Consider the following 25,301-nt stretch of genomic DNA (forward strand, 5'->3'; position numbering starts at 1 on the left):
ATAACGATACCCGCACAAGTATCCCCATACAAGCATTGCATATAGCCCAGTGGGCTGCATTCCACTATACATAATTTACAATATTTTTTTTTCCCCATTCTATCGAATAAGTTGTTTTTCAGTTCCTTTTCTAAACCTTTTTACATTAATATGCAGGCGTAACTAATTTGTTTCACGCTCGCCACACAATCAATAAAGTTTTAAATTACAATGGCACCCGACACTTGCGCAAGAGACAGGTTATCGTTCTAGCGCCCCGGACCGGAGCACGCTACAACACCCTGACGTCACTAATCACAACGCCGGGCGTGGCCACACCCCCGGCTGGCTCTGAGCGAACTTTAACCCCTTCAGTGCCACGCCCTTTCCCCCTCCTGTGCCGGGCGTTGCACTAGTGGGTGGGGTTCATGACGAGATAGTCTCGTCATGGGCACAGCGCAACCGTGCTCCCTGACGAGACTATCTCGTCATGGGCACTGAAGAGGTTAAAACAAGCTTGCCGCCACACCGCATTATCATCGTGATCCCGTGCAAGACCGAAGTAGGTATTGCTGGTGGACGGACATCCTTGACGAAGTGCAATACCTCAGACCCTACGGATATGCCACCTTTGGGTATACCGGCAATGATCTGGCTCGAAAGCTCTTTCCCCCTTACCTCTCCTACAGTGTGTGACTACAGGAGTCCGCCCCCTCTGGGATTCTTAAAAGCTACCCACTCATTGTAGCTCTTGTAAGCAGCCTCCTTTTAGCCATTGTGTGTTGTTGTTGTATTTATGTTTATTGATCACGAAGACGTGCCTACTTATGCTCCAGAATTTTCCACTCAGAGATGATCGGCTCTGCGAGCAACTTGTAGGTTTCAAAACCCCCACCTAGTGGGATTCTCTCCTTTTTTTGTCCAGTATTACAAGTTTATTACTGGAGACCACAGCATCTCTCAGATGAGAGCAATCACGATCACGTGTGTGACACTTCACTATGAGGCATACCTAAGTGCACTTCTCACTTTGTGTTGCACACAGTGTATTCTTGCATGCCTGTGTGTGAAGTGGCCTCTATTTGATCCTTATAATCTGATGGAGGTCAACACTCGTCAGATTTATTTAATTTTCACTATCCGTAGGGGGTGACTCCACAACCACCCACCTGTGAAGTCTGTTTATTTTGTGTTTTATTGTTATAGGTATTTACCAAGTCGGTGGAAACCGTCTTAAGTACGGTCATTTCACTGCACGTCAGCACATCTTAGCGTGTGTGCTGTTACTCACACTAAGCACTTATTCTGGTCCTGAAGAAAGCCTCAGCACCTCTGTCAAGGCTGAAACATGTCGACTGTTTGAGAGAGGATAAGATAGACCATATATATATCTCCCTTTTATCCCTACTGTATTTTTAACTGTGCCCTACAAACTCGCAAATAAAGGCAGTTATTGAGTATTCTAGAGGCACTTTTAACTTCACTTCCAGCACTTTCTCCTTACACACACAACCCCCCCCCCCCCCTGATGTAATTCAGGCATCGCAGCACAGCTGGGTTGCACCCGGCAGCCCAACTGGGAACCCAATGATGAAGCATGCCACCAACTAGGTTGGTGGGTGAGGGTTCTTCTAAAAACCTAATGGTTTTTATTGATCATTCCTGTGTATGACAATCTGTCATTTTCACTTTTGGATCCTCGAACGGCAACGTCCACATTGATGTTTATTGATTTACCCAAGGAATGGGACGCTCCCCTATGTTTCCTTGCCCTCTCCTTGGTTGATATCTACAGGAGAAATGGGTCACAACATTAGATCTCTTAGCTGCGTCAGGTGACATAATACTCAACTGCTGTTGGCATGGCAAAGTAACATTGAAACTTCCTCCATCATGTGCAGGGCTCCAGATACTGCAACAGCTGGGTGCTATGCAAAGCAGTTATGCTCCCTGTGCCGGTGGGATGCTCATTATGACCCTGGTGCCGCCGTACTATGCCCTGCGGCTCTCCACCCATTATCCTTTGTTGGGGCAGCAACCTGTGTTGGTGGGATGCTCATTATGACCCTGGTGCCGCCTTACTATGCCCCGCGGCTCTCCTCGCATTATCCTTTGTTGGGGCGGAAACCTGTGCTGGTGGGATGCTCATTATGACCCTGGTGCCGCCTTACTATGCCCCGCGGCTCTCCTCGCATTATCCTTTGATGGGGCTGCTCCCTGTGCCGGTGGGATGCTCATTATGACCCTGGTACCGACTTACTATGCCCTGTGGCTCTCCCTGCATTATCCTCTGACGCAGTTGAACTCTGCTTTTACCTGTCCTCAGTTAAGTACCTGGAGCTCACCATAAATGCTCCAGAGGCTACTCAATGCGTCTCTGGCCCACCTATGCCAGTTGGGCTTTCCCATCCGGCCTTTGGCACAGCTAAAGTAACCAATGAGGCTTTGCTTTAGTGAAGATAAGAGCTGCTCTGCCCTACTCAGACGTATGCGAAGCGATGTGCAGAGCACTGCTACAGGACTCCTCACAACTGTACCACATGTGCCATTGGTGCCACTTAATGAAGCCACTGGAGCACGTAAATGATGCCCCTTTCCAGCTGAACAGCCAATACACTTCTCTTTTTGATGTCTCCACAATCTCTATGTGCTGAGGCAACAAATGATGGACGGAATACTGAATAAATCAAATATTCTCCATCAGTCAAGAGATCTGGATTAAACCCATTGTTCTTTTGCTCACTTCACCACCCCAGTTTGCACCCAGCCATTTGTTCACTACGCCACCCCAGTTTGGACCTAGCCATATGCAAATAAGTCTTGACCCTTCTCCTCATGGGAACAGTCCAGCCCGAACTGCCAAGCAGGGTTCTCCCTGAACCGGTAACAAGCAGGTCGGGCTGGACCGTTCCCATGAGGAGCAGGGTTAAGACGCATTTGCATATGGTTGGGTCCAAACTTGGGTGGCGTAGTGAGCAAAAGAACAATGGATTTAACCCACTTCTCTTGAGTAGGGAAGAATGTTTGATTTATTCAGCATTCCGTCCATCATTTGTTGCCAAAGCACTTTTCGCCCTGAGTGCGATGGGGATACCCAGTCGTGGGACCCTTGCTCGCTGTGCCACTGGATTCAAACTAGCCTGGCTGATGAGGGGTGATATACTCCGAAACCGGTCCCAGGATGCTTGTTTCTGGTTAAGGGAGGACGCGGCTTGGCAGTTTGGGCTGGACTGTTACCATGAGGAGGAGGGTCAAGACTGATTTGCATATGGCTAGGTCCAAACTGGGGTGGAATAGTGAGCAAAAGAACAATGAATTTAACTAAGATCTTTTCACTGGGGGAGAATGTTTGATTTATTCAGCATTCCATCCACCATTTGTTGCCACAGCACTTTTCGCCCTAAGTGGGATGGGTATGCCCGAGACGTGGGTCCCTTGCTCGCTGCCCCATTGGATTCAGCCTTGCCTGGCTGATTAGGGGTGTTACCCCAAAACCCAGTCCCAGGATGCTTGTTACCGGTCCAGGGAGGACCTGGCTTGACAGTTCAGGCTGGACTGTTCCCATGAGGAGCAGGGTCAAGACTGATTTGCATATGGCTGGGTCCAAACTGGGGTGGTGTAGTGAGCAAAAGAATGATGGATTAAACCCACATCTCTTGACTGGGGGCGAGTGTGAGTTATTCAGCATTCCATCCATCATTTGCTTGTGCAGCACTCCTCACTCTCTATGGGCATCTTAATGACACGCCCCCAAAGATGAATCATTCCCTTAGTGTAGATTAATTATGTTCCTCCCCAAATTAATCATGCCATTTGCATAGCTGAATTACCTCCTCACATTAATTATGCCCTTGGTGTAGCTACATCAAGCCTTTCCTAGATGTATTATGCCCTTAGTGTAGCTACATTATGCCGCTCCCATATGGATTATGCCATTAGTGTAGCTACATTATGCCTCTCCACAGATCATGCCATTGTTGCAGCTCAGTGACGCTGTGCAGCTCTGTTGAACTATAGACACAGTGCAACTCAAGTACACCCTGTAGCAGCTCCCTTAAGCTCTTCGAGCACTCACATTTTTCATGTATTGGTATTTACGTGATGTTACCTTCCTCCACCCCCCTTTCACTCTTTTTCTACTACTCTCCTGATCTCCTTTCTTGCATCCATCCATCCCTACCCCTTGCTTTCTCTTTATTCTACATTTTAATATACTGACTCTTCATATCTTTAGCCTTCCCTCAAGCTTTGCACTGCCCTCTTTATCATGTACCTCGTCTCCGTTACTACACCATTTCTTACCTCTAATCCATACTCCATCCACCCTTCTCTACTCCTGGCCTCTCTGCAATTCTCCCTCCTCCTTCTTTCATACCCGCCCATTCTCAGATCCCTTTATTCCTTCATTCTGCCCCCTCAGAACCTAGTCTAGCTCACACTGTAAGTCCTTTGTTTTCTCTTGTAATGTCACTTCCACCTGTCAGCCATTACCCCTCGGCCCATGCAGTAGGCCAGTAGCTTCTGGTGAACACGTACCTCCATAGCTGGAGTTGGTGATGCCTCCCTGGCGATGTTCTCGGCGTGGTTATGCTGAGGTTCTGATCCACTCTGCTTGCTCGGGTTTGGCTCCTCAGACTCCGTTGATGAGGCTGAATCTTGGTTCTTGGTATCACCTGGAAGATATTAGAAGACAGTAATACCTCAGTGAAGATGCATACCTCACTTTGTTCAGCACTGACCATAAACTGACTGCCCAGAGTCAGAGTAACCATGTTCAGAACTGGGCTGTGCTTGTAAAGGGGCAGTTTCTGAAATATGTCATATTTGTTTTTACATGTCATCACCACACTCTGGTGCCTCTTGGCTTGCGTTTGGATTGGAAGACCACTCTGCAGTAACACCTGATGTTTTATATATTTTAGAATGGGGCAAGTTTACAGGAGATGGGCTTCCATGGATTGAAGGGAAGAGATAGCCACAGGCTGCGGGCCTGGATTAAGAGCCCACTGTTGCCAATGCAACATCAGAGTGGGTCAAGAGCCCACTGCTGCCAATGCAACATCAGAGTGGGTCAACAGATCACTGCCGCCAATGCAACACCAGAGCGGGTCAAGAGCCCACTGCTGCCAATGCAACACCAGAGCGGGTCAAGAGCCCACTGCTGCCAATGCAACACCAGAGCGGATAAAGAGCCCACCCCAACGCATCATCAGAGCAGATCAAGAGTCCACTGCTGCCAATGCAACACTGGAGCGGGTCCAGAGTCCACTGCTGCCAATGCAACACCAGAGCAGACCAAGAGCCCACTGCTGCCAATGCAACACCAGAGAAGGTCAAAAGCCAACTGCTGCCAATGCAACACCAGAGCGGGTCAAGAGCCCACTGCTGCCAATGCAACACTAGAGCGGATAAAGAGCCCACAGCTGCCAATGCAACACACGAGTGGGTCAAGAGCCCACTGCGGCCAATGCAACACCAGAGCGGGTCAAGTGCCCACTGCTGCCAATGCAACATCAGAGTGGGTCAAGAGATCACTGCTGCCAATGCAACACCAGAGCGGGTCAAGAGCCCACTGCTGCCAATCTATCATGAGAGTGGGTCAAGAGTTCACAGCTACCAATACAACATACAAATGGGTCAAGAGCCCACTGATGCACATGCAACACCAGAGCGGATCATTAACCCACTGCTCCCACTGCTGCCAATGCAACACCGGAGCGGGTTCAGAGCCCACTGCTGCCAATGCAACATCAGAGTGTGTCAAGAGATCACTGCTGACAATGCAACACATGAACGGGTCAAGAGCCCACTGCTGCCAATGCAACACCAGAGAAGGTCAAGAGCCCAACGCATCATCAAAGCAGATCAAGAGTCCACTGCTGCCAACGGAACACCAGAGCAGGTCAAGAGCCCACTGCTGCCCACACATCATCAGAGCAGATCAAGAGTCCACTGCTGTCAATGCAACATCAGAGTGGATCAAGAGCCCACTGCTGCCAATGCAACACCAGAGCGGGTCAAGAGCCCACTGCTGCCAATGCAACACCAGAGCGGGTCAAGAGCCCACTGCTGCCAATGCAACACCAGAGCGGATAAAGAGCACACTGCTGCCAATACAACACCAGAGCAGGTCAAGATCCCACTGTTGCCAACGCATCATCAGAGAAGATCAAGAGCCCACTGCTGCCAATGCAACACCAGAGCGGGTCAAGAGCCCACTGCTGTCAATTCAACAGCAGAGCGGGTCAAGAGCCCACTGCTGCCAAAGCATCATCAGAGCGGGTCAAGAGCCCACTGCTGCCAATGCAACATCAGAGCGGGTCAAGAGCCCACTGCTGCCAATGCAACATCAGAGCGGGTCAAGAGCCCACTGCTGCCAATGCAACACCAGAGCGGGTCAAGAGCCCACTGCTGCCAATGCAACACCAGAGCGGATAAAGAGCACACTGCTGCCAATACAACACCAGAGCAGGTCAAGATCCCACTGTTGCCAACGCATCATCAGAGAAGATCAAGAGCCCACTGCTGCCAATGCAACACAGGAGTGGGTCTAGAGCCCACTGCTGCCAAATGCAACACTAGAGCGGATAAAGAGCACACTGCTGCCAATGCAACACCAGAGCGGGTCAAGAGCCCACTGCTGCCAATGCAACACAAGAGCGGGTCAAGAGCCCACTGCTGCCAATGCAATACACGAGTGGCTCAAGAGCCCACTGCTGCCAATGCAATACACGAGTGGCTCAAGAGCCCACTGCTGCCAATGCAATACACGAGTGGCTCAAGAGCCCACTGCTGCCAATGCAATGCACGAGTGGCCCAATACAACACCAGAGCAGGTCAAGATCCCACTGTTGCCAACGCATCATCAGAGAAGATCAAGAGCCCACTGCTGCCAATGCAACACCAGAGCGGGTCAAGAGCCCACTGCTGTCAATTCAACAGCAGAGCGGGTCAAGAGCCCACTGCTGCCAAAGCATCATCAGAGCGGGTCAAGAGCCCACTGCTGCCAATGCAACATCAGAGCGGGTCAAGAGCCCACTGCTGCCAATGCAACATCAGAGCGGGTCAAGAGCCCACGGCTACCAATGCAACACCAGAGCGGGTCAAGAGCCCACTGCGGCCAATGCAACACCAGGGTGGGTCAAGGGCCCACTGATGCCAATGCAACAGCAGGGCGGATCAAGAGCCCACTGCGGCCAATGCAACACCAGAGCGGGTCAAGAGCCCACTGCTGCCAATGCAACATCAGAGTGGGTCAAGAGATCACTGCTGCCAATGCAACACCAGAGCGGGTCAAGAGCCCACTGCTGCCAATCTATCATGAGAGTGGGTCAAGAGTTCACAGCTACCAATACAACATACAAATGGGTCAAGAGCCCACTGCTGCCAATGCAACACTAGAGCAGGTCAAGAGCCCCCTGATGCCAATGCAACACCAGAGCGGGTCAAGAGCCCACTGCTGCCAATGCAACACTAGAGCAGGTCAAGAGCCCCCTGATGCCAATGCAACACCAGAGCGGCTCAAGAGCCCACTGCTGCCAATGCAACATCAGAGTGGGTTAGTGTACAACAAAGTGTGTCCTGTTATCAAAAACACTCCATGAGCTACTGAGAGGCTTCACAATGCAATGGTTTCCTCGCTAGAAGCCAGCACAAGTAATGAAGAATGGATGGATGTTATTAACTTTAGAACCCTGCCTCAACCTGCCACTACATTCATCACCACGACTTGGCCAAAAGAAAGTGGTAATGTTATTACATTGAACTCCCTACATGGGCCGGAACACCAAATGTAAGCCTAAGATAACCCTTTACACTAAAATGTATTCAATTACATCAGTGACCTTATGCTAAGAACCATGCTAGTCCTGAATATCAATTAAAGAATTATATTATATCAAAGTACATAAAATTAGGATAGGATAGTCATTTATAAAGCGCTCTAATGCCGCGGAGTCTTGGCGCTGGGTGTGAACGGGAGGAGACTGAGCTGTAGAAACAGAGATTTAATTTGGAGGGCACAGCCAGGTCTTCAGCAAAATTAAATTAAACTAAGTAAACTTTAACAAATGGTATCCCTATTCCTAAAATTAATTAGATCAAAATTGAATGCACTATGTTTAATGAACAACCTTCACCCAAATAGTACTAACCAAACCCTTAATTAAACTGAATAAACTAACATTAGATCTTATTAAATTAAATAATGTAAGTTCATTCTAATGCTTCTCCTAACCCCACTTAAAGTTAAATCAAATACAACGTAACCAATGATCTTAATCTATCCTTAATGCTCACCCTGACATACATTAAAAAACCAAAGCATTTATCTACAGACCCATTTGTCAGCCTCAAGCTTAAATTAATCTCAATATTGTTATATTAATTAGGAGGCAGATAACCTACATCTAATGGCAACCGTTAAAAAACAAACTTAAACAAACAAGCAACACTTCCTTACCCTAACGGTGACCAATAAACTAACCCTGAACGATATTCATGTAAATGTCATCAGGAAACTCTGCTTCAGCCCTGGAGCTAACCCCGACCAGCACTTATCGAGAGTACTGGCGTCGACTATAGTGTGGAGTCTGAAGCAGTGATTCGAGGCGGTGGGGGTTCACCGCCGGAAATAGCCAGCAATGCCACCTCTCAGGGGTCTCAGCATTGGAGCACTTGTGTGCAGCCCTCTTTAGAGCCACAGGATCCAATCAAGTACAGGCCCTGCCTAGCTAGGGTTGGATTAACCAGAGATCCCTCGGTCCCCCACGTATCATGGAGGTATCTTCAGGTACTTTTGGTCTGAGAGTCCAGTCTATCGAGGTGTTGCTAAACCGCAGTCCAATTTAAAGAGGATTTTCACATTTTAGATGGTGTCGAGCAGCGGCAAATGGAGGACGTAGACACATTTATTCTGCCTACCCCCCAAGCTAAACGTCAATTCTTAATGACAAACTTTTTTAAACCTGTGGCTGTTTAATGGCTCTTGAGCGGTTCATGAAGGACCCTAGAACCCGCCATGGATACCTCAGCTGTGGAAGCGTCTTGGTGTAATCTGCATAAGCAAGGAGGATAGGGGGGGCGGGGGGCGGGGCAGTACAGGTTGGGTAAGGGCAGTGATGATGGTGATCCTCCATGGACCCTGCAGCCAAAGGCTGTGGGAGTGCAGAGATAGAGTGACTTATGAGCTGAACCCCTGAATTCAAGGTCACGGTAAGTGTGTCACACACAGGCTAAGGGTTAACTTCTGATTCAGGTACAGGTGGGGGACAGCAGAGGGACTGAATCTCCCATGTCGGTCATTCTTCTTCTTTCACCATCCGTGGAGGAGGCGGGGTCATCTAGGTGTGGTCGTATGCCTGATTTGTGGACCTCTGAATCACACAACAACCTCACACAACTAAGTGAGATTAGATCCCTGGTCTTCAGGACCAGGGATGGAACCTCACTTAGTTGTGTGATCTGCCAGTAACTGCTGCGAACTGTGAACGTGTGTGACGTAAAGTGGCTCCTGCTCCTGCTGGTGTTCCCATCACGAGCTCCAACTCCTCGCCCAACAAGGGGTTCTGTAGCCGCTTTCTCCGCTGGGTGCTCAAACATGCCCCATCAGAGGCTCCGCGGATCCTCGGAGCTGAGGCTGGCAAATCTAGAGGGTAAATGAAGAACGGAAGCACAGTAGGAGAGGATCACCGTCCTGCTCCCACCGCTGGTGCCACCGCGCTCCAGGGCAATGTAGGTTTTCTGGACTCCACCCAGGGAACTGGGAAAGGGATTCCCAGGAGAACCGAAGAAGGGTCCCTTGAGCAGTAGATGGGGGAGTGCATCTCTGGTGTCCGGGGACCACCTTACCACTGGACCCCAAATTGAACAAGAAGTTCACCCCTACAGCACTCTAATCCGACAGGCAGCAGAAGCACCACTTACCCAGGGAGGGGGCCTGGGGTGGTAAGTCAGAACTCTACAGGCACAGTGACATCACTGGATTACGCTGCCATCTCAGTCACTGAATTCAAAGAAGAACAACGACTTTAATGCAACATCCTAAATACTATATGCAAAATTGCTAAAACAACACAAGAACCAAACAATACCTCTCTAGCCCCGTCTGATGTGGAGACGGGTCCCAGGCTGGTGGGGGCGCGGGTGGACGGTGTCACCCCACTATTCTTAGGGGGACCCTGGTCCCCCTTGAACCCGAGAGACGTCACCTGGTGGCCCCGCTCTGCAGCTGCCTGCATTTGGAAACACTCAAAGCGTGTAACCTGGACTAGGGATGTTTGTAAAGCTCTACCCCACGTGTAACCGCTCCTTTATTTGTGGGAATGACCCTGATGAGGGTCATATTTTGATCTCTAAACTGAGGAACAGAGAACTTGACTCTTCTATTCTTCAACAAGCTGCAAATGTGAAGCATTTTGTGCTTTGGAAATAGATAAAGAGCACCAGCAGGACACAAACACCCTCAGCATCAAGGTTCAGGTTTAAAACATCGACTCATCACATTTGTTTTGCTCACTAAAAGCAGTTCAAAATGTACTTTACAAGTTCCACACGCCTATGTAAAACATATTGCCACTTTCAGCCGTTTCCAAGCTGCTAGACATTTGATATGTGCAAAAACATGTCTTTTGTAAAAGTAAAACAAAAAATGATATCTTCCTATTTCTTTGTGAAAATGTTAATGTTCTGTTTCTGTAAAATAGGTCCTCGTCCTTTTGAGTACAGATTACGAGGGCATGTGTGGTATCCAGCAGTAGCATGTATATAGCAAAACCATTGGAATATGAATACACAAGGGAAGAGATTGCATGCGAAGGGAAGGATGAGCCAGGATACCGAGCAGACCGGTTGATGGTTGAGACAGCGTCTCACTGGCAAGTAAACCTATTCATAACACTTGATCCAGTTTCATCTACTTCGTGGAGAACTCTATCTTTGTTACAATGGCGACGAGCTACAGTGCCGTCCTGCTGAAGCAGACTGTCCTATCATCAAGGTGAGCTTACGCTTGTAGGAACTTTGTTTTATTACTTAATGGAGTGGAGTGTAAACGAAGTTGAGTATCCACAGTGCTAATGTAGGTGCTTGGATCATCTCCCATTGAAAAACTAGGTTCCTCACAGCTTGGGTACCTACTTACATAATGAAGGGGAGTGTCAACAAAGAGGAGTTTCCACATTGTAAACATACAGCTCATCTAATATTACAAGCACCGAGAAGACTATTTTATATGCTTGGTGATATCAATAAACTATGTAGTTTTATTTAACAAAATTTACTTCCAGGTGGAATCTTGACCATAGTCTCTTGCCAGAGTAAGTTATTCATTTAATTTTTTTAAATTTGTGCTCCTTTGTTTTTAAGAATTGTCAGAATGTTACTGCTCCACCGTTTTTTATCTTCTCCAGGGGAAACCACCTTAAACAGGCAAAGTGGAAAAAATGTCAAATGTATGCCACAGTGTCTTGAATTGCAGAAAAGAAATCAGCGTTATTGTTGCACTGCTTAGGATCAGAGGGTCAAGAGATGTTTGATCACCTGTCAGATTTCTCAGCTGACAAAGCAACTAATTTAAAAGAATATGCAATTTGCATTTAAAAAACTTGATGATCATTATCTTCCCAAAGTTAGAACAATTTTAGAAAGATACCACTATGGGAAGATGATGCAGGGAGAATATATGTCATGTGGCAGTATTGTACAAATTAGTGTCTTCTTGTAAATTGAAGAGTAGTGTAGATGAAAGGAAACAGGAGAAACTAATGTTAGAATGTAATATTCAGAAAGTCAAGGATAAGCTTTGGCAAAAAGATAATCCTACATTAGAGGAGGTATTGCTCATTGCAAAGAAAATTGAACAGTTTATAAAATGTGTAGAAGTTATTTAAAAGGATGAGAAAGTTGATAAACTGGTAAAAGTTGGTGACCATAATACAAACAAAAAATGAGTTTCAAGGAAGCTGTTTCCGTTGTGGAAACAAAGCTCCATTTGTGGATAACAAAGACAGTCCTGTTTTGAAAAATGTGTGCAAATCTTGTGGAACGAAAGGCAATTTTTACAGGGTTTGCAAAAGTGAAATAATTTAACAAAGGTGCATGAAGTGAATGTTGAAAAATGAAATTGACAATGAGTTTGAGTGTAGTCAAATAGTCTTACAAATAAAAAATGGGGATAAGAAAAGTCGCATTGGCGATATTCAATTTGAAGGGAAAGTCACACAGGTGGTATTTGATTTGTGTGCAAAAATTACACGAGTTTCTAGGAAGCCTTGTGAGGAACATTTGATACAGTGTGAGGCTACGTAATTCCATTATGAAACCTTATGCTTATGGGAGAGGACAACCCATCAAGTTACAAGCCTTGTTTAATGGGTTGATTGAGTATATGGGAAGGTAAGTACGCAGGAAAATATAAGCTTCTTCAAAAGGTGAAGGTATTTTGAGTTGATTTCCCCAAAAAAGATTTAAGAATCATACTCGATCCTAATAATGATCCTCCTATGATTTTGAAAGAACTGGATTAGCATGTGCAAGTGGTGAAAGGAGAACAATTCAGTAACAAAGAGCTTGTACTACAAATTCATGTGGAGCTACCCTCTGTTATTAAATAAAAAAAAACAGACGGTGTCTGAAGGGTTATGTACACCACATTTGTGAAGTGGAGGGGGCACATTCGCCAAGTTGTAAGGTGGGGAATGTGCTTTTTGGAAAATTACAGGAAATACAGGAAGAGTTACAGAGGTTGGAAAGCAAATGTATATTAGAAGAAGGGGAGAATACAGAGTTGTAGGCTCCTGTGGTGGAAGTGAGGAAAGCTAATGGTGAGGTGAGGTTGTGTGTGGATCTTAGGCAGTTGAACAAATGTGCTTTGGTTGATAATTTTATAATTTCTAATATTTTGGAGATGTTGACTGGGGTGGATAGAGCTAAAGTTTTTTCTATAATTGACTTTGCTTCGGAGTACCATCAGATTATGTTGGATGAGGAACTCAAAGATGTTAAGCATTTATCTTTCCATGTGGAACTTTTAGATTTGTGAGAATGCTATTTGGGTTGATCTCAGCAGCCTCGCTCTTTCAAAGAGCGAAGGAAAAGGTACTCAACAAGTAGCTCGAATTCAAATTTATCAAGAAGATGCTTTGGTTTTTAGAGGAAGTGAACAAAATCATGATGTAAGAGTACAGGAAGATCTAAAAGTGACGTAAATCTAATGGTTAAGGATTACAAATGGAAGTTTAGAGAATTTGCTGGCGGAATCGCTCGGGCGGGGGTTCTTATATCAAGCTTCCATAAGTAAGATCCTGGTGGCATTGCCTAGCCCCCAAGGCAGCTCCATAAATACAGACAGCGCAGAGAAGCAGAGCCGACACCAAAACAGAGGAGACAGCGGGAATGGTAGAGCGGCACTGGCGTCAGGTATGGAGGCCAGGAGACCCCCCAGGAGGAATCGCATTGCAGAGGGTTGTTTCCAGCAGAGTATTAGATACCAATCGGGGAGAGGGCCATATTACTTTAACCAAAAGCAACCACGTATTGACCAGGCCCCCCCACTGCCTGAACCTAAGATGGCAGCCGCGATGTGTAGCGCCCGATCCCACCACCTTCAGACCCTGAAGTATTAAGGGAGAAGGGGCGATTGCTCTGAAATCCTGTGGCTATTCTGTTTCTCCCATTGAGCTGGAGATGGGAAACAAGGAACCCTGAAAGAAAGACAAAAGTAGTATGGAAACCGTGAGACTATTGTAGTCTATGAAGCTTACATAATCGGGCCTATGTCCTCTATGCTGTTGGACTATATCGGCAATCAAATACTTCAAGAGCCCATCGTTAACCTTCGGGAGAAGGAGCCAGCAAGGGGAAATTAGATGTGGGGGTAAAGCTCGAGAGATGGACAAATTATTTACAGGAAATGGATGATCCAATCGAATTGATTGCACTGCAAATATCATTGAACAGGTAGTCCCTCTTTTTAGGTCTCGTCTGAGACAGCGCTTTAGCGCTGCTCTGGCGAGACTTATAGTAAGCGAGTTTTGGAAGTGCAAACAGTGCTTTTCAGGCCTCCAAATACAGTGCATGTGCGCCGGGCGCGCGCACCATTTGGAGGCCTAAAAGCACTTGTTTGCTTTCACTTTCGCGGGCCGCACGGTGATCGCGATTGCGATCAGTTTCACACAGCGCGCGCACCATTTGGCAGCCTGCGTGTACATTTCGCTGGCGCTTTGATGTTCTCAGTGAGCCCCGCGGCCACTGCGAACATCAAAGCGCCCGTGAAATGTATACGCCATTTGCCACCCCCTCCCTTATCCCACTTCCACTTATCTCCTTTCCTATCCCTGCGTCTTTCCCTTCAGCGCGCGCACTTGTTTGAAATACTATGCTCCTTTCTCGTCACCCTGACCCCACCGTCCTTCGAGGCATCCGCTTCCTTCCCCTCTCTCACCTTCATCTCCACCTTGGTGCTAACTGTCCCTTTTCTTTCTATCCTTCTCTCATCCACTTGCAGTCTCCACCTCTCTCCTTCTACGTTACTCCTCAGTCTCTCCACTCTATTTTGCTTCTAGCAGCTCATTCCTGTCGTCTCTCTCCGGCATAACTTTCCATGTCTCCCCATCCCCTTGCTCCCTCTCACGCTGCTTCAGGAACTTTCTCTCAGTACTCACCCAGCCCAGAGATGTGTCCCGCTTTCACGCACTTCTTGATCCGGCTCAGCACAGTTTGCTTGCTCTCCAGACTCTGCAAGAGAAGCAGAGGGCGGGCAGGCTTCTCTCATAACACAAGCACTACTGAGAACCAACACGCTGCGAGCGCGAAGCGTGTGAGGGGGCTGGGGTGCTGTGCTGCTCGGTGAGTGCAGGTGCACTCTCTCATTACCCCACAGCTGGTCATCTGCAATTCTGTGGCCTACAGTGCTTTTCACGACCACTAATGTGTACATTTCACATTTCCTATGAGTCCGGGTGCAAATTTGCTTAAAAAAACCCTGCAAAGCTCGCATGAAGTTCGCTATCCACGCTACCCTCCCCTCCCCCCCATTAATTGGCTCACGTGATTAATTCGCGTCATACAGAGTTGCTGGAGCATCTCTCGCACTCCTTTTATTTTCGTTTTTGTTTAGAACCAACATGCTGCAAGTGCGATGTGTGTGAGGGGGCGGGGGTGCTGTGCTGCCCTCGTAATGCTGCTTCAGGCAGAGCTGCTGGAGATGCTACTTTAAGTTTGTTATGTTGCAGAAGCAGCGACGCTCTGTATACCAAGGGAGCCGTGCTTTTCATATTTGCATGCATTACAAAATTGGATGTACTTCCTTAAATAACTAATCATACACTCATAAGTGTGTTTTTTAAGCTCACAGAATGTCTTCAATTTCTATAGCCCTTAGTCCCCTCACTTTGTCCAGTTGTCCTTCTTCATCGGTACTGCTCTTTATGTTGGTTGACCCAGTCAGAAGACACTATTTGCTGCGTACTAATGCTGTAAACAATGGAAATATTGTAAATCAGCAGTCCAGCCAAATGGGTGATGGGCGATGCATAATCCCAGGGGGTCGCCAGCCATTCCAAAGAGCAACTGTGAGTACTCTCATTACCCCTCCCTTCTCCTTCTCCCTCTCCCTCCTCGTCAGTCACCGGGCTACAGCTTGTTCCTGTTTGTATCCGTCGTAAGATATTTTCCGTACCAATATTGTCCAGGTCCTTAAAGTGATGCATGGCAGGATGGGTGGTGCGCATGCAACTATACATATTGACTTCATTCAGAGAAATGCATTCCAATTCTCCACATGAATGCCTGACACAAACATTCAGGAGTTATATATAGGGCAAGATTGAACGAGGTCAAACAAATGTATCCAAGATAGATGTACCTAGGGAACGTCGGAACTTACACTCAAAATGTTTCATGTCCAATAAAAACCAGCATTTGCAATGCAATAATAGGTCTCGCATTTACGAGAGTTTAAGCTATTGGCATTGTAAATGACAATGCGTTGTATTTATGTTTCAAAAAACAAAACATAAATAAAAGGCATTGTGATTTACTATGCCAATAGCTCCAACTCCAGTAAATGCGAGACCTGTTGCATTGCAAATGCTTGTTTTCCCTTTCCTCTCTGTGCTTCTTAGAGCGAAGCCAGTATCTACAGTGACCACTTCAGTAACTACAAACTTTAACTTAGCTGGGGTTGTGCCCATACCCCCAAATGAGGGGGACCTCCCTCCTTATGCGGAACATAACCTAGCGACAACTTACTATAAGGAACTGCTGTGTGCTGGCAACAAACAATGGGGTTATAGACAGGAGTCCCTTGATGGCCATGAAGATAGCCCGGAAATAGGAACCACACACAGAAGTAAATTGAAAGAGACACCTGGGCATCCCACTCAACAATACAGAAGAAACTTACATTGTAATCCTTCTCTCCTGGGCCTACTCACAATCTCCATGCCTCCAAAGAAATCACAGACAAATAAAGTATTGAGCTACTTCCACCCTGTCGAAGGGAGGGAATTAAAGAGGACCTGTTAGCCTCCCTCCAGAATTTGAAGAAAGAACTTGGGGAAGAGCTAAAAGCTGATCTTGCAAACCTCTCTAGAAGCTCTTTAATCCGAACTTACTTTAAAGCTCACTACTCTCCAACAAGATGCAGACTCCATTGGGGCACGGACACTTGAACTGGATACTACATGTCAAGCTCTAGATCAGAGAATAGGTAGACTTGAAAACCCTACTGCACATCATCATATGAATTTAAAAGCAACCCTACTAAAATGTAAAGACCTTGAAAACCACTCATGATGAGATAACATCAGATTATGACACCTGGAGGAGGGTGCAGAAGGTCCGGACCTCGAAGCCTTTGAAGTCGGCCAGATGTCAGAGCTTCCGGGGTAAAAATGGCCCCAAAGTTAAGATCAAACGGGTGCATAGGGTTGGTCTTTCGATCCATGTTGAGGCCAAACACCCTTGAGATGTCCTGGTGAAGCTCCTTTTTTTTTTTTTAAGTAAAGGACGCAACACTTCAAACAGTTCGGAAGGTAGAGGAGATTTCCTTTCAATGAGCATCATGCTCTGTGTATCACGATATTGCCCCAACCACTCTTACTTGTCGTCGAAAGTTTAATCCACTTACTGACAAACTGTGCAAAGACAACATTAAATATAGATGGACTTACACTTTTGGTATCACCATTAATTTCCAAAATAAGCCGGTCTACTGCACAGATCTTCAGAAGCTGGCAGCTCTGATCGGAATAACAATTTCAGAGCCAGAAAGCTCAGGAGCCTTACCTGAAGTCCAGTCTATCAGTACTCTGGCTGGCTCTAGTACACAACGACGGCTCTCACAAAGACGACTGAAACAGCAGAGGAAACAAAAGACTCCAGGAAGCAGGAACCTGCGGACTATTAAATGCGAGATAGAGAAGACCCAAAGGGTTGATCCTATCTGGTATGGTATAAGGGACACTACTAGGCAAGATAGGTACGATAGTCTCGATTTATGGCCCAAACACGGCACAGGCTACTTTTCTCTCCTCCTTCCTCACACTTCTGGGAGGGTTCACAGAGGGCGAAACTATTTTAATGGGGGACTTTAACCTCACATGGGATCCGGAAATAGACAATATCCATTCACATAGAGCAGGCACTGGTGGCTTTTCTAAGGCTGTGAAGATGGCTATACACTCTATGGGTCTGCTTGACGCTTGGAGAAAAACACACCCACTCGCCAGAGATTATACCTTTTTTCCCCCACTCCCATCGTTACTACTCTCGTATCAATTATGTCTTTCTGAGGCAATCATTGAAACACGCCATTAAGATGATTTACTTTCAACCTATTGCACTGTCAGATCACGCCCCGGTAGATCTTACGTTGGAGTGGGCTGCCCCTCTGCCTAAGCTTTATCGTTTGTTTTTTCCTGGCCTCTCTCATCAGAGAACGTCTTCTAAAAGATGATCTACGAAAAGCAATTCGGGAATATTTCCAACCAAACAGCCGAGAGGATTCCAACCCCTCTACCACTTGAGATGCCTTCAAAACAACAATCAGAGGAACATGCAGTTCTGTGATGTCTACATTAACTAAACAGAAAGCTAAGGATAGACTTACGCTTGAGAACGAACTTCGAACAGCAGAGAAAGCACACAAAAACACTCCCACGTTAGAACTCCAGCAGAAGATCACAGCGCTTAGAGGGAAACTAAATGCAATATACACTAACAGAGCAGAATACACACTATGTCTTAAGCACAAGATACATGACTTATGAAAGTGGGCACACATTTGGCACGGCAGCTTTGGATACAACATGAGAAAGACTACATCCCACATAACACATTGGAAACAGGAGGAATAGCTCAAATCGAGGAAGCTAAAGCGACAGCATTCAAAGAATGATACACAGCTTTATATACATCCAACACAACCAATGAAAAAACACAGCTAAATTACCTGCGAGAGGTGTAACTACCTCAAGTAACTAAAGAGCAAAATGAGGAACTGTGTAGCCAAATCATAGAAGTGCGAACAGCCAACAGCGATTAACACTCTCAAATTACAAAAATCCCTAGGACCCGATGGGTTCACAGCCCAGTTTTATAAAACATTTAGCAGAGACCTAATCCCCCATCATGTGCGTCTATGTAATTACACGGCATCCACCTGTATGGTCACTCCGACGATTAGCGAGGCGTTGATCTCGGTCATCCCTAAACCAGGGAAAGACTCCATCTATTGCGCTTCCTATAGGCCTTTAGCCTTGCTCAACCCTGATGTTTAACTCTACATGAAAATCTTGGCCCCTAGATTGGAAAAAAAACTGCCAGATTTGATTCACACAGATCAGCCAGGTTTTATTCAAGGCAGACAGACACATGACAATTGGCAAAGGATGGTCCACCTGGTTGCAAAGGTCACTAAAAAACAAATCCCAGCTATTCTGATAGCTTTAGATGCCGAGAAGGCCTTCGACCGGGTGGATTGGTCTTTCCTCTCCCATACTCTTCACAAATTCAGGTTTATCAAAACGATAGAGGCAAATGAAGCACATCTGCTCCATGAGGGGTAATTAACGGAGTGGGCTATAACTTTAACTTCGAACGAGCAACATGCCAAGGATGCCTATTGTCCACGCTTCTATTTGCCATTAGTAAAAAAAACCCTGGCAGCTAAATTTAGAACCACTCCATACATTCCCATTAGCAACACCCCTGAATCGGTTTACGCATTTCAATCCACCATGCTGTTCATCAGCACATGGATGAACAAGAACCATCTGAAACTTAATCCGGACAAAACAGAACTCATCCTAACTGGTGATATTGCTAAAAACCCCTGGGGACCCCACTTCTGGCACGGAGAACTGGGTCAGCCTTCCATTCCCTCCAGCACAGCTAAAAGCCTGGGGGTGATTATCAGTCAAGACCTCACTTTGAAGCCCCAGATTAGTTCTGTGGTATCCACCTGTTTTTTCCAACTCCGGAAAATAAAGAAGATTTGCAAATACCTCACCTATGACGCTCGCATCCAAGTAATCATTGCCATGGTCATGTCACATGTTGACTACGCCAACTCATTGTACTTTGGCATCCCCCTCCATCTATCTAAAAGGTTACAGCTTATACAAAACCAGGCAGCGCATCTAATCACTCACCAACCTAGGCATCACCATATTACTCCCATACTGAAGCATCTTCACTGGTTGCCTGTCGTTCAGCAGAGTGCTTTCAAAATCGGCTGTCTCATCTTTAAATCACTCAATGGTTCCAGCCCGAAATTTGTCAATAACATGATTAAAAAATATGCCCCTACTCATCATCTTCGCTCTGCTCGCAAACATTTTCTCTCGACTCCCTCTTTCAGATTCAAACGCACCGGCGGAGCCAGGTTCTCTACCTTGGCCCCCCCGTTTTGGAACTCTCTCCCTTCTGAAATCCGTCTCTCCTCCACTCTTCTCATCTTCAGACGTCTTTTAAAGACCTGGCTTTTCCGACCGGCTTTCTAACTCTTCTTTTGGACCAGACTTTTGCCAAACCAGCGCCATGAAACCTCCCCGGTGTACGTGCGCTTTATAAATTCTCACTGACATGACATGACATTAAGGGAATTACTTTCAGCTCGGTAGATCATAAGATATCACTTTTGTTTTTTGCAGATGACGTGTTGCTCTCCATCACTGAGCCCTTCATGTCAATAATGGCCTTACAACACGAACTTACACACTATGAAACAGAGGTAGGCTACAAAATAAATCTTCATAAATCCTTTATTCTAAACTTTACCCTTCCCATCCGGTAGATGGAGTCCCTGGTAAGATCATCACCTTTCCAGTGCGCTAAAAAAGACATCACATATCTAAGGAGCAAAACCTCTGATGACCTGGTCAGAGGACTCAGCTCTCCCCTCCCACAGCTCCGCCGTGGCACCACTGCCCCCTGCACCTCCCTCTCCTGGTAGGTGTTCGAGGCCCTGTTGGTCTGTCTGGTTTCACATGAATTGTGCTTGTTTTGTTTTTGTGTTACTGTGTGACAGCTTTTCGATTTATTCTGTTTCCTTCATTTCATTTTATTTTTATTTTCTTCTCCTTTCATTTCTTTCTTTCATTTATTCTGTTTGTGTCCTTTTTGCCCATGTCCTTTTTGTGCCGTTTTTCCTGCAACTACCGCACTCGCGGCCCCTTCCCACCCCTGCCGGTTCCCACTCCTGCCTCCCACCTGCGCTCCCTCCCCCGTCCCCTACTTAATGGTGGACGCAGGCAGCGGGTGCGGCGCTGGTGCACCAAAGGCAAGCCCGTCTGCGCCTGTCCACTACCCAACCGCGACCAGCGCCAGAGACCATGGTTCTCGGACTCCCCACCGCTATGACTCAGCCGCCCTCAATGCACTCAACCCCTAAAGAAATAACAACTGCCAGCTGTCAACTCTGAACATCACTCACGGCCAGTTCTCCTGCCGACACTGCCGCCAAACCTTCTCCAACCTCTGCACCCCCACGGCCACTGCCCACATTCCAGACACCAGCGCACCCGAACCCCTTAAGTACATCCTCCTCAATGTGTGCTCCCTGCACAAACACGCAGCAGAGATCTGGGACCTCCTAGACACCCATTCTCCAGACGTTGCCCACCTCACAGAAACCTGGACCAATTCCACCTCCGAACAGACATCGCCACCACTATCCCCGACAGACATAAGATCCAGAGGAAGGACCGCCCCAACCAACCGGGAGGAGGACTCGCCATCGTGCACAAGAACTCCCTCCTACTCACCACTTCCAGCACGAACGACTTCTTGTCCCCCACAGAACACCTCCATTTCCTGATCCAGACCAGCCCCAGACTGACTCTACGTGGCACCCTCGCCTACAGACCACCCAGACCACGAACTGCATTCGCCAGGACCATCACAGACCTCATCGCACCCCACGCCATCGCCTCCATGGACTACATACTGTTAGGAGACCTGAACTTCCTCCTCGACAACCTCAGCGACCCCAACTCCACTGCTCTCCTGGACAACCTCGCCAACATTGGACTGAAACAGCTCGCCACCACCCCTACCCACAAGGCGGGACACACCCACAACCCCATCTTCGCAGGGAGGAACAACATCCGCTTCAACCACACCACGCAGCCTCTCTGGACGGACCACTACTGCGTACACTTCTCGTTAAAAAAACAAAACAGCTCACAAATCTACACCATGCCCCCGTGAAGGAATTGGAGCAAAGTCACAGAGAAACACCTCAACTCCACCCTCTACCATGACCGCCCTCCAACAACCACCAACGCCAACTCTGCAGCCAACAAACTCCACAGATGGATCACCAACTGCGCAGACAAGCTCGCCCCTCTCCGTAACTCTGACAGGCAGCGCCCCATGAAAGCCACCTGGTTCACCACCGACCTCCATGAATCAAGAAGCACATGCAGAAGTCTCAAGAAATCATGAAGAAATACCAAAAGCTCGGATCACCTACAAGAACGCCATGACAGAGTACCACCAACACATCAGATCCACCTAAAAGACTTTCATCCAGGACAAAATACTCGCCAACTCTAGCAAGTCAAAGGAACTCTTCAGCATCATCCAGGAATTCACCAAACTCCCATGCGAAACCTCGGACGTCACGCCTACCCAGGAACGTCATCGAAGACAACTCCATCCTCAACTCTTCCCAATCCGGATTCCACAGCAACCACAGCACAGAGACCGCCCTCGTTGCCACCACAGACGACATCCGCACTTTTCTTGACCAGGGCCACACAGCGGCCCTCATCTTACTGGACCTCTATGCAGTCTTTCACACCGTCTCCCACCACACTCTCACTGCCAGACTCCACAACACCCGCGTACAGGGAACTGCCCTCGACGGGATCCGCTTCTTCTTCACCGGCAGAACCCAAAGTATCAGACTCCAGCTCTTCCTCTCCGAACCCACGAGATCAACTGCGGAGTATCCCAAGGATTGTCATTCAGCCCCACGCTCTTCAACATCTACATGGCCCCCCCTAGCTGCCATCATCAAACAGCATGAACTCAGCATGGTATCCTACGCCACCCAGCTCATCCTCTCCGTCACAAGACAACCGGACACCACCAAATTCCGCTTCCAGCAAGGAATGAGAGACGTCGCAACCTGAATGAGCAGCAGCTGTCTGAAGCTCAACTTGGAAAAACAGAAGTTGTGGTCTTCGGACCCAACCCCTCAGTGTGGAAAAATACCTGGTGGCCCTCTGCCCTCGGCAGCCCCCCAACTCCCACGCACCACACCCGGAACCTCGGCATCATACTAGACTCCTCCTTAACGATGACCCGACAGATCAATGCCATCTCCTTCTTGAGCTTCAACACCCTCCACATCCTTAGCAAGACTTTCAAGTGGGTCCCCCCTGAATCCAGAAAGACCATCACCCAGACTGGACTACGGAAACGCCCTCTATGCCGGAATCAACAAATCCCTGCTCCGGAGACTCCAGACCATCCAGAACACCGCTGCCAGGATCGTCCTCAGCATCCCATGACACAAACACATCACTCAGCGCCCACGAAACCTCTACTGCCTCCACATCGAGAAGAGAGTCACCTTCAAGGTACTCCCTCACGCCTACAAATCCCTTCTCAACACCGAACCTCAATAACTCAACCAAAGAGTCTCCTTCCACACACCTAATAGAAACCTCCGCTCTGCCAACCTTTCCCTTGCCGAAACCCCACGTATTCACAGAGCCAGAACCAGAGCCTACTCCTACATCGCTGAAAAGACCTGGAACGAACTCCCGCTCAACATCAGACGTTCCCCCACTGTGCACACCTTCGGGCAAAGCCTCAAGACCTGGCTCTTCGTCTGATTCTGAGCTGCACGACCTTCTCCCAGCGCCTTGAGACCCTCACGGGTGAGTAGCGTGCTTCACAAATCCATGATTGATTGATTGGGATTAAAATCACCTCCCGCATTTCAGATCTATATCACAACTATCCTCCACTGCTTTGACAGTTTACGACTGACCTTAAATGATGGGCCCCTTTGTACCTATCATGGCTTAGACGTATCAATGCAATTAAAATGACAGTCTTACCCCAGATCTTATATCTTTTTCAAGGTCTTCCAATAGAGATACCTAGAGAATTCTTCTTAGAGATAAAAGTCGTACAGCCTGTCTTCCAATTAGGCAGCTACGACTCCCGAATGAAGCGGGTGGCTTGGCTTTCCCCAACTTTTCTCTATACTATAAAGCAGCACAGCTGCAAGTGATCTTAGAATCAACCCTGAGGGAGTCAGATAAACATTGGTTTCATATGGACAGAGCAATGATTGAATGATATATATGGGACCTATTATGGAAGCCGAAATCAGACAGACCCCCAACGCACATCTTAGTACACCTTCTCGAACAACACTTTAGGTGTGGGACTCAGTGACACAAATAAACGGATGGTCTACATTTCCTTTCACATGTACTCCAGTACATTTTAATCTCACTTTTCCATCGGCTCTTAGACCCAGACCTTTTGACTCATGGAGGGAAGGGGGCTGCCTGACAATTTTAGATTTCTTCCATGGGTAGGATATTCTCACTTTTGAAAATTGGCAGTGGGCCTTTTGTGTTGGCAGCTTCTGAGCGATATCAATATACCCAACTAAAACATTGGGTTATCCAACAGGAGATACGTCTGGCAGCCACCAGATATCTCTCCTATCTAGAGCAGTTTGTACGTCGTGCAGGAGGGATGAATGCTCCATTTCTTTTCTTTATGCTTACAATGTTAAACTCCCCTGCCCCCCCACCCCCCCAAGGCTACATCGCGCCATATACACTTTTAGGCAGAAGTGTTAGGAGGTCAGATTTCGGACAAACAATGGCGAAGATTATAGCAAGCCATTCCCAGGGTAAATCGCTCCATGGGATTGAGAGAAGCTCATTAGAAAGTGTTGTATGACTGGTACCTGTACCCCACCAAACTCAAAATGTATTACCCTGACACAACAGACCTCTGCTGGAGGGGTTGTGGTTTGCTGGGCGACTTTCGACACAAATGGTGAGATTGCCCAATCATAACACTGTTTTGGGCAGAATTCAAGCACAAATTCAAACTATATTGGGCTTTTTTCTCCCAACCACAATAGAATTCACATTGCCGGGTTTACGAGACGAGACATGGAAACATCAGACCTTGTGAGATCGCTCAATATTGTGGTTTTGCCTTTGAGAGCTAAGATGGTGATGGCGGGAGCTTGGAAACAAAGCACTGCACCCTCCCCCACAAAATGGCATGCAAGGTTATGGCAGGCCCTGACGATGGAGGGAATGGCAGACATTTTTACAGATAACTACAAAAACTTTGAATACAGGTGGGACCGGCGGGTTTCCTTTCTTTTGTAAGGTCTCCCACTTACTGGCAGCCCGACTCGAACAAGAGTTCTACTTCTTTTTCAATACAAAACATTGAGAGGTCTGGGAATCCTCACCCCCTTATTTATTTATTATTCTTGTTTCGAGATCAAGGGGGCACTAATCTGCCACTCTCAACCTACCAACTCATGAACATCACACATTTGATAAACAACCGCATATCACTCACTCGTGGTACACAGTTGAGGTTGTTTGTATCGGGAGGAGGGAAGTAGGGGATTCAGTTGAGTGCAAAACTGTTGAAATGTTACATTATACTATCGGCATAGATGGAACTACATTTGGTTTATATACTGGAAATACTTTGATCTTCTCTTGAGCATCTGTAACCACCACTAGCAACTTTCCAGGATGGATATGCAATATCTTAATATATGCTAATGCACTCTATAAAACGTAATAAAGAAAGTT

At 47.2% G+C, this 25,301-nt stretch overlaps 1 protein-coding gene across 7 annotated transcripts in view; it reads right to left on the reverse strand.

The window, feature by feature from the left end:
• The window catches only part of NHEJ1 (non-homologous end joining factor 1), a 1,170,625-nt gene that overhangs the window by 209,378 nt on the left and 935,946 nt on the right, over positions 1-25,301 (reverse strand). For all 7 annotated transcript variants that reach the window (XM_085650083.1, XM_085650079.1, XM_085650082.1 and 4 more), the window contains one exon: positions 4,516-4,652. In XM_085650083.1, coding sequence (XP_085506209.1) covers positions 4,516-4,652 — 137 coding nt within the window. The remainder of the gene's footprint in view (positions 1-4,515; positions 4,653-25,301) is intronic.

This window comes from Triturus cristatus, chromosome 3_2 (assembly GCF_964204655.1).
Source record: "Triturus cristatus chromosome 3_2, aTriCri1.1, whole genome shotgun sequence".
Taxonomy (NCBI): domain Eukaryota; kingdom Metazoa; phylum Chordata; class Amphibia; order Caudata; family Salamandridae; genus Triturus; species Triturus cristatus.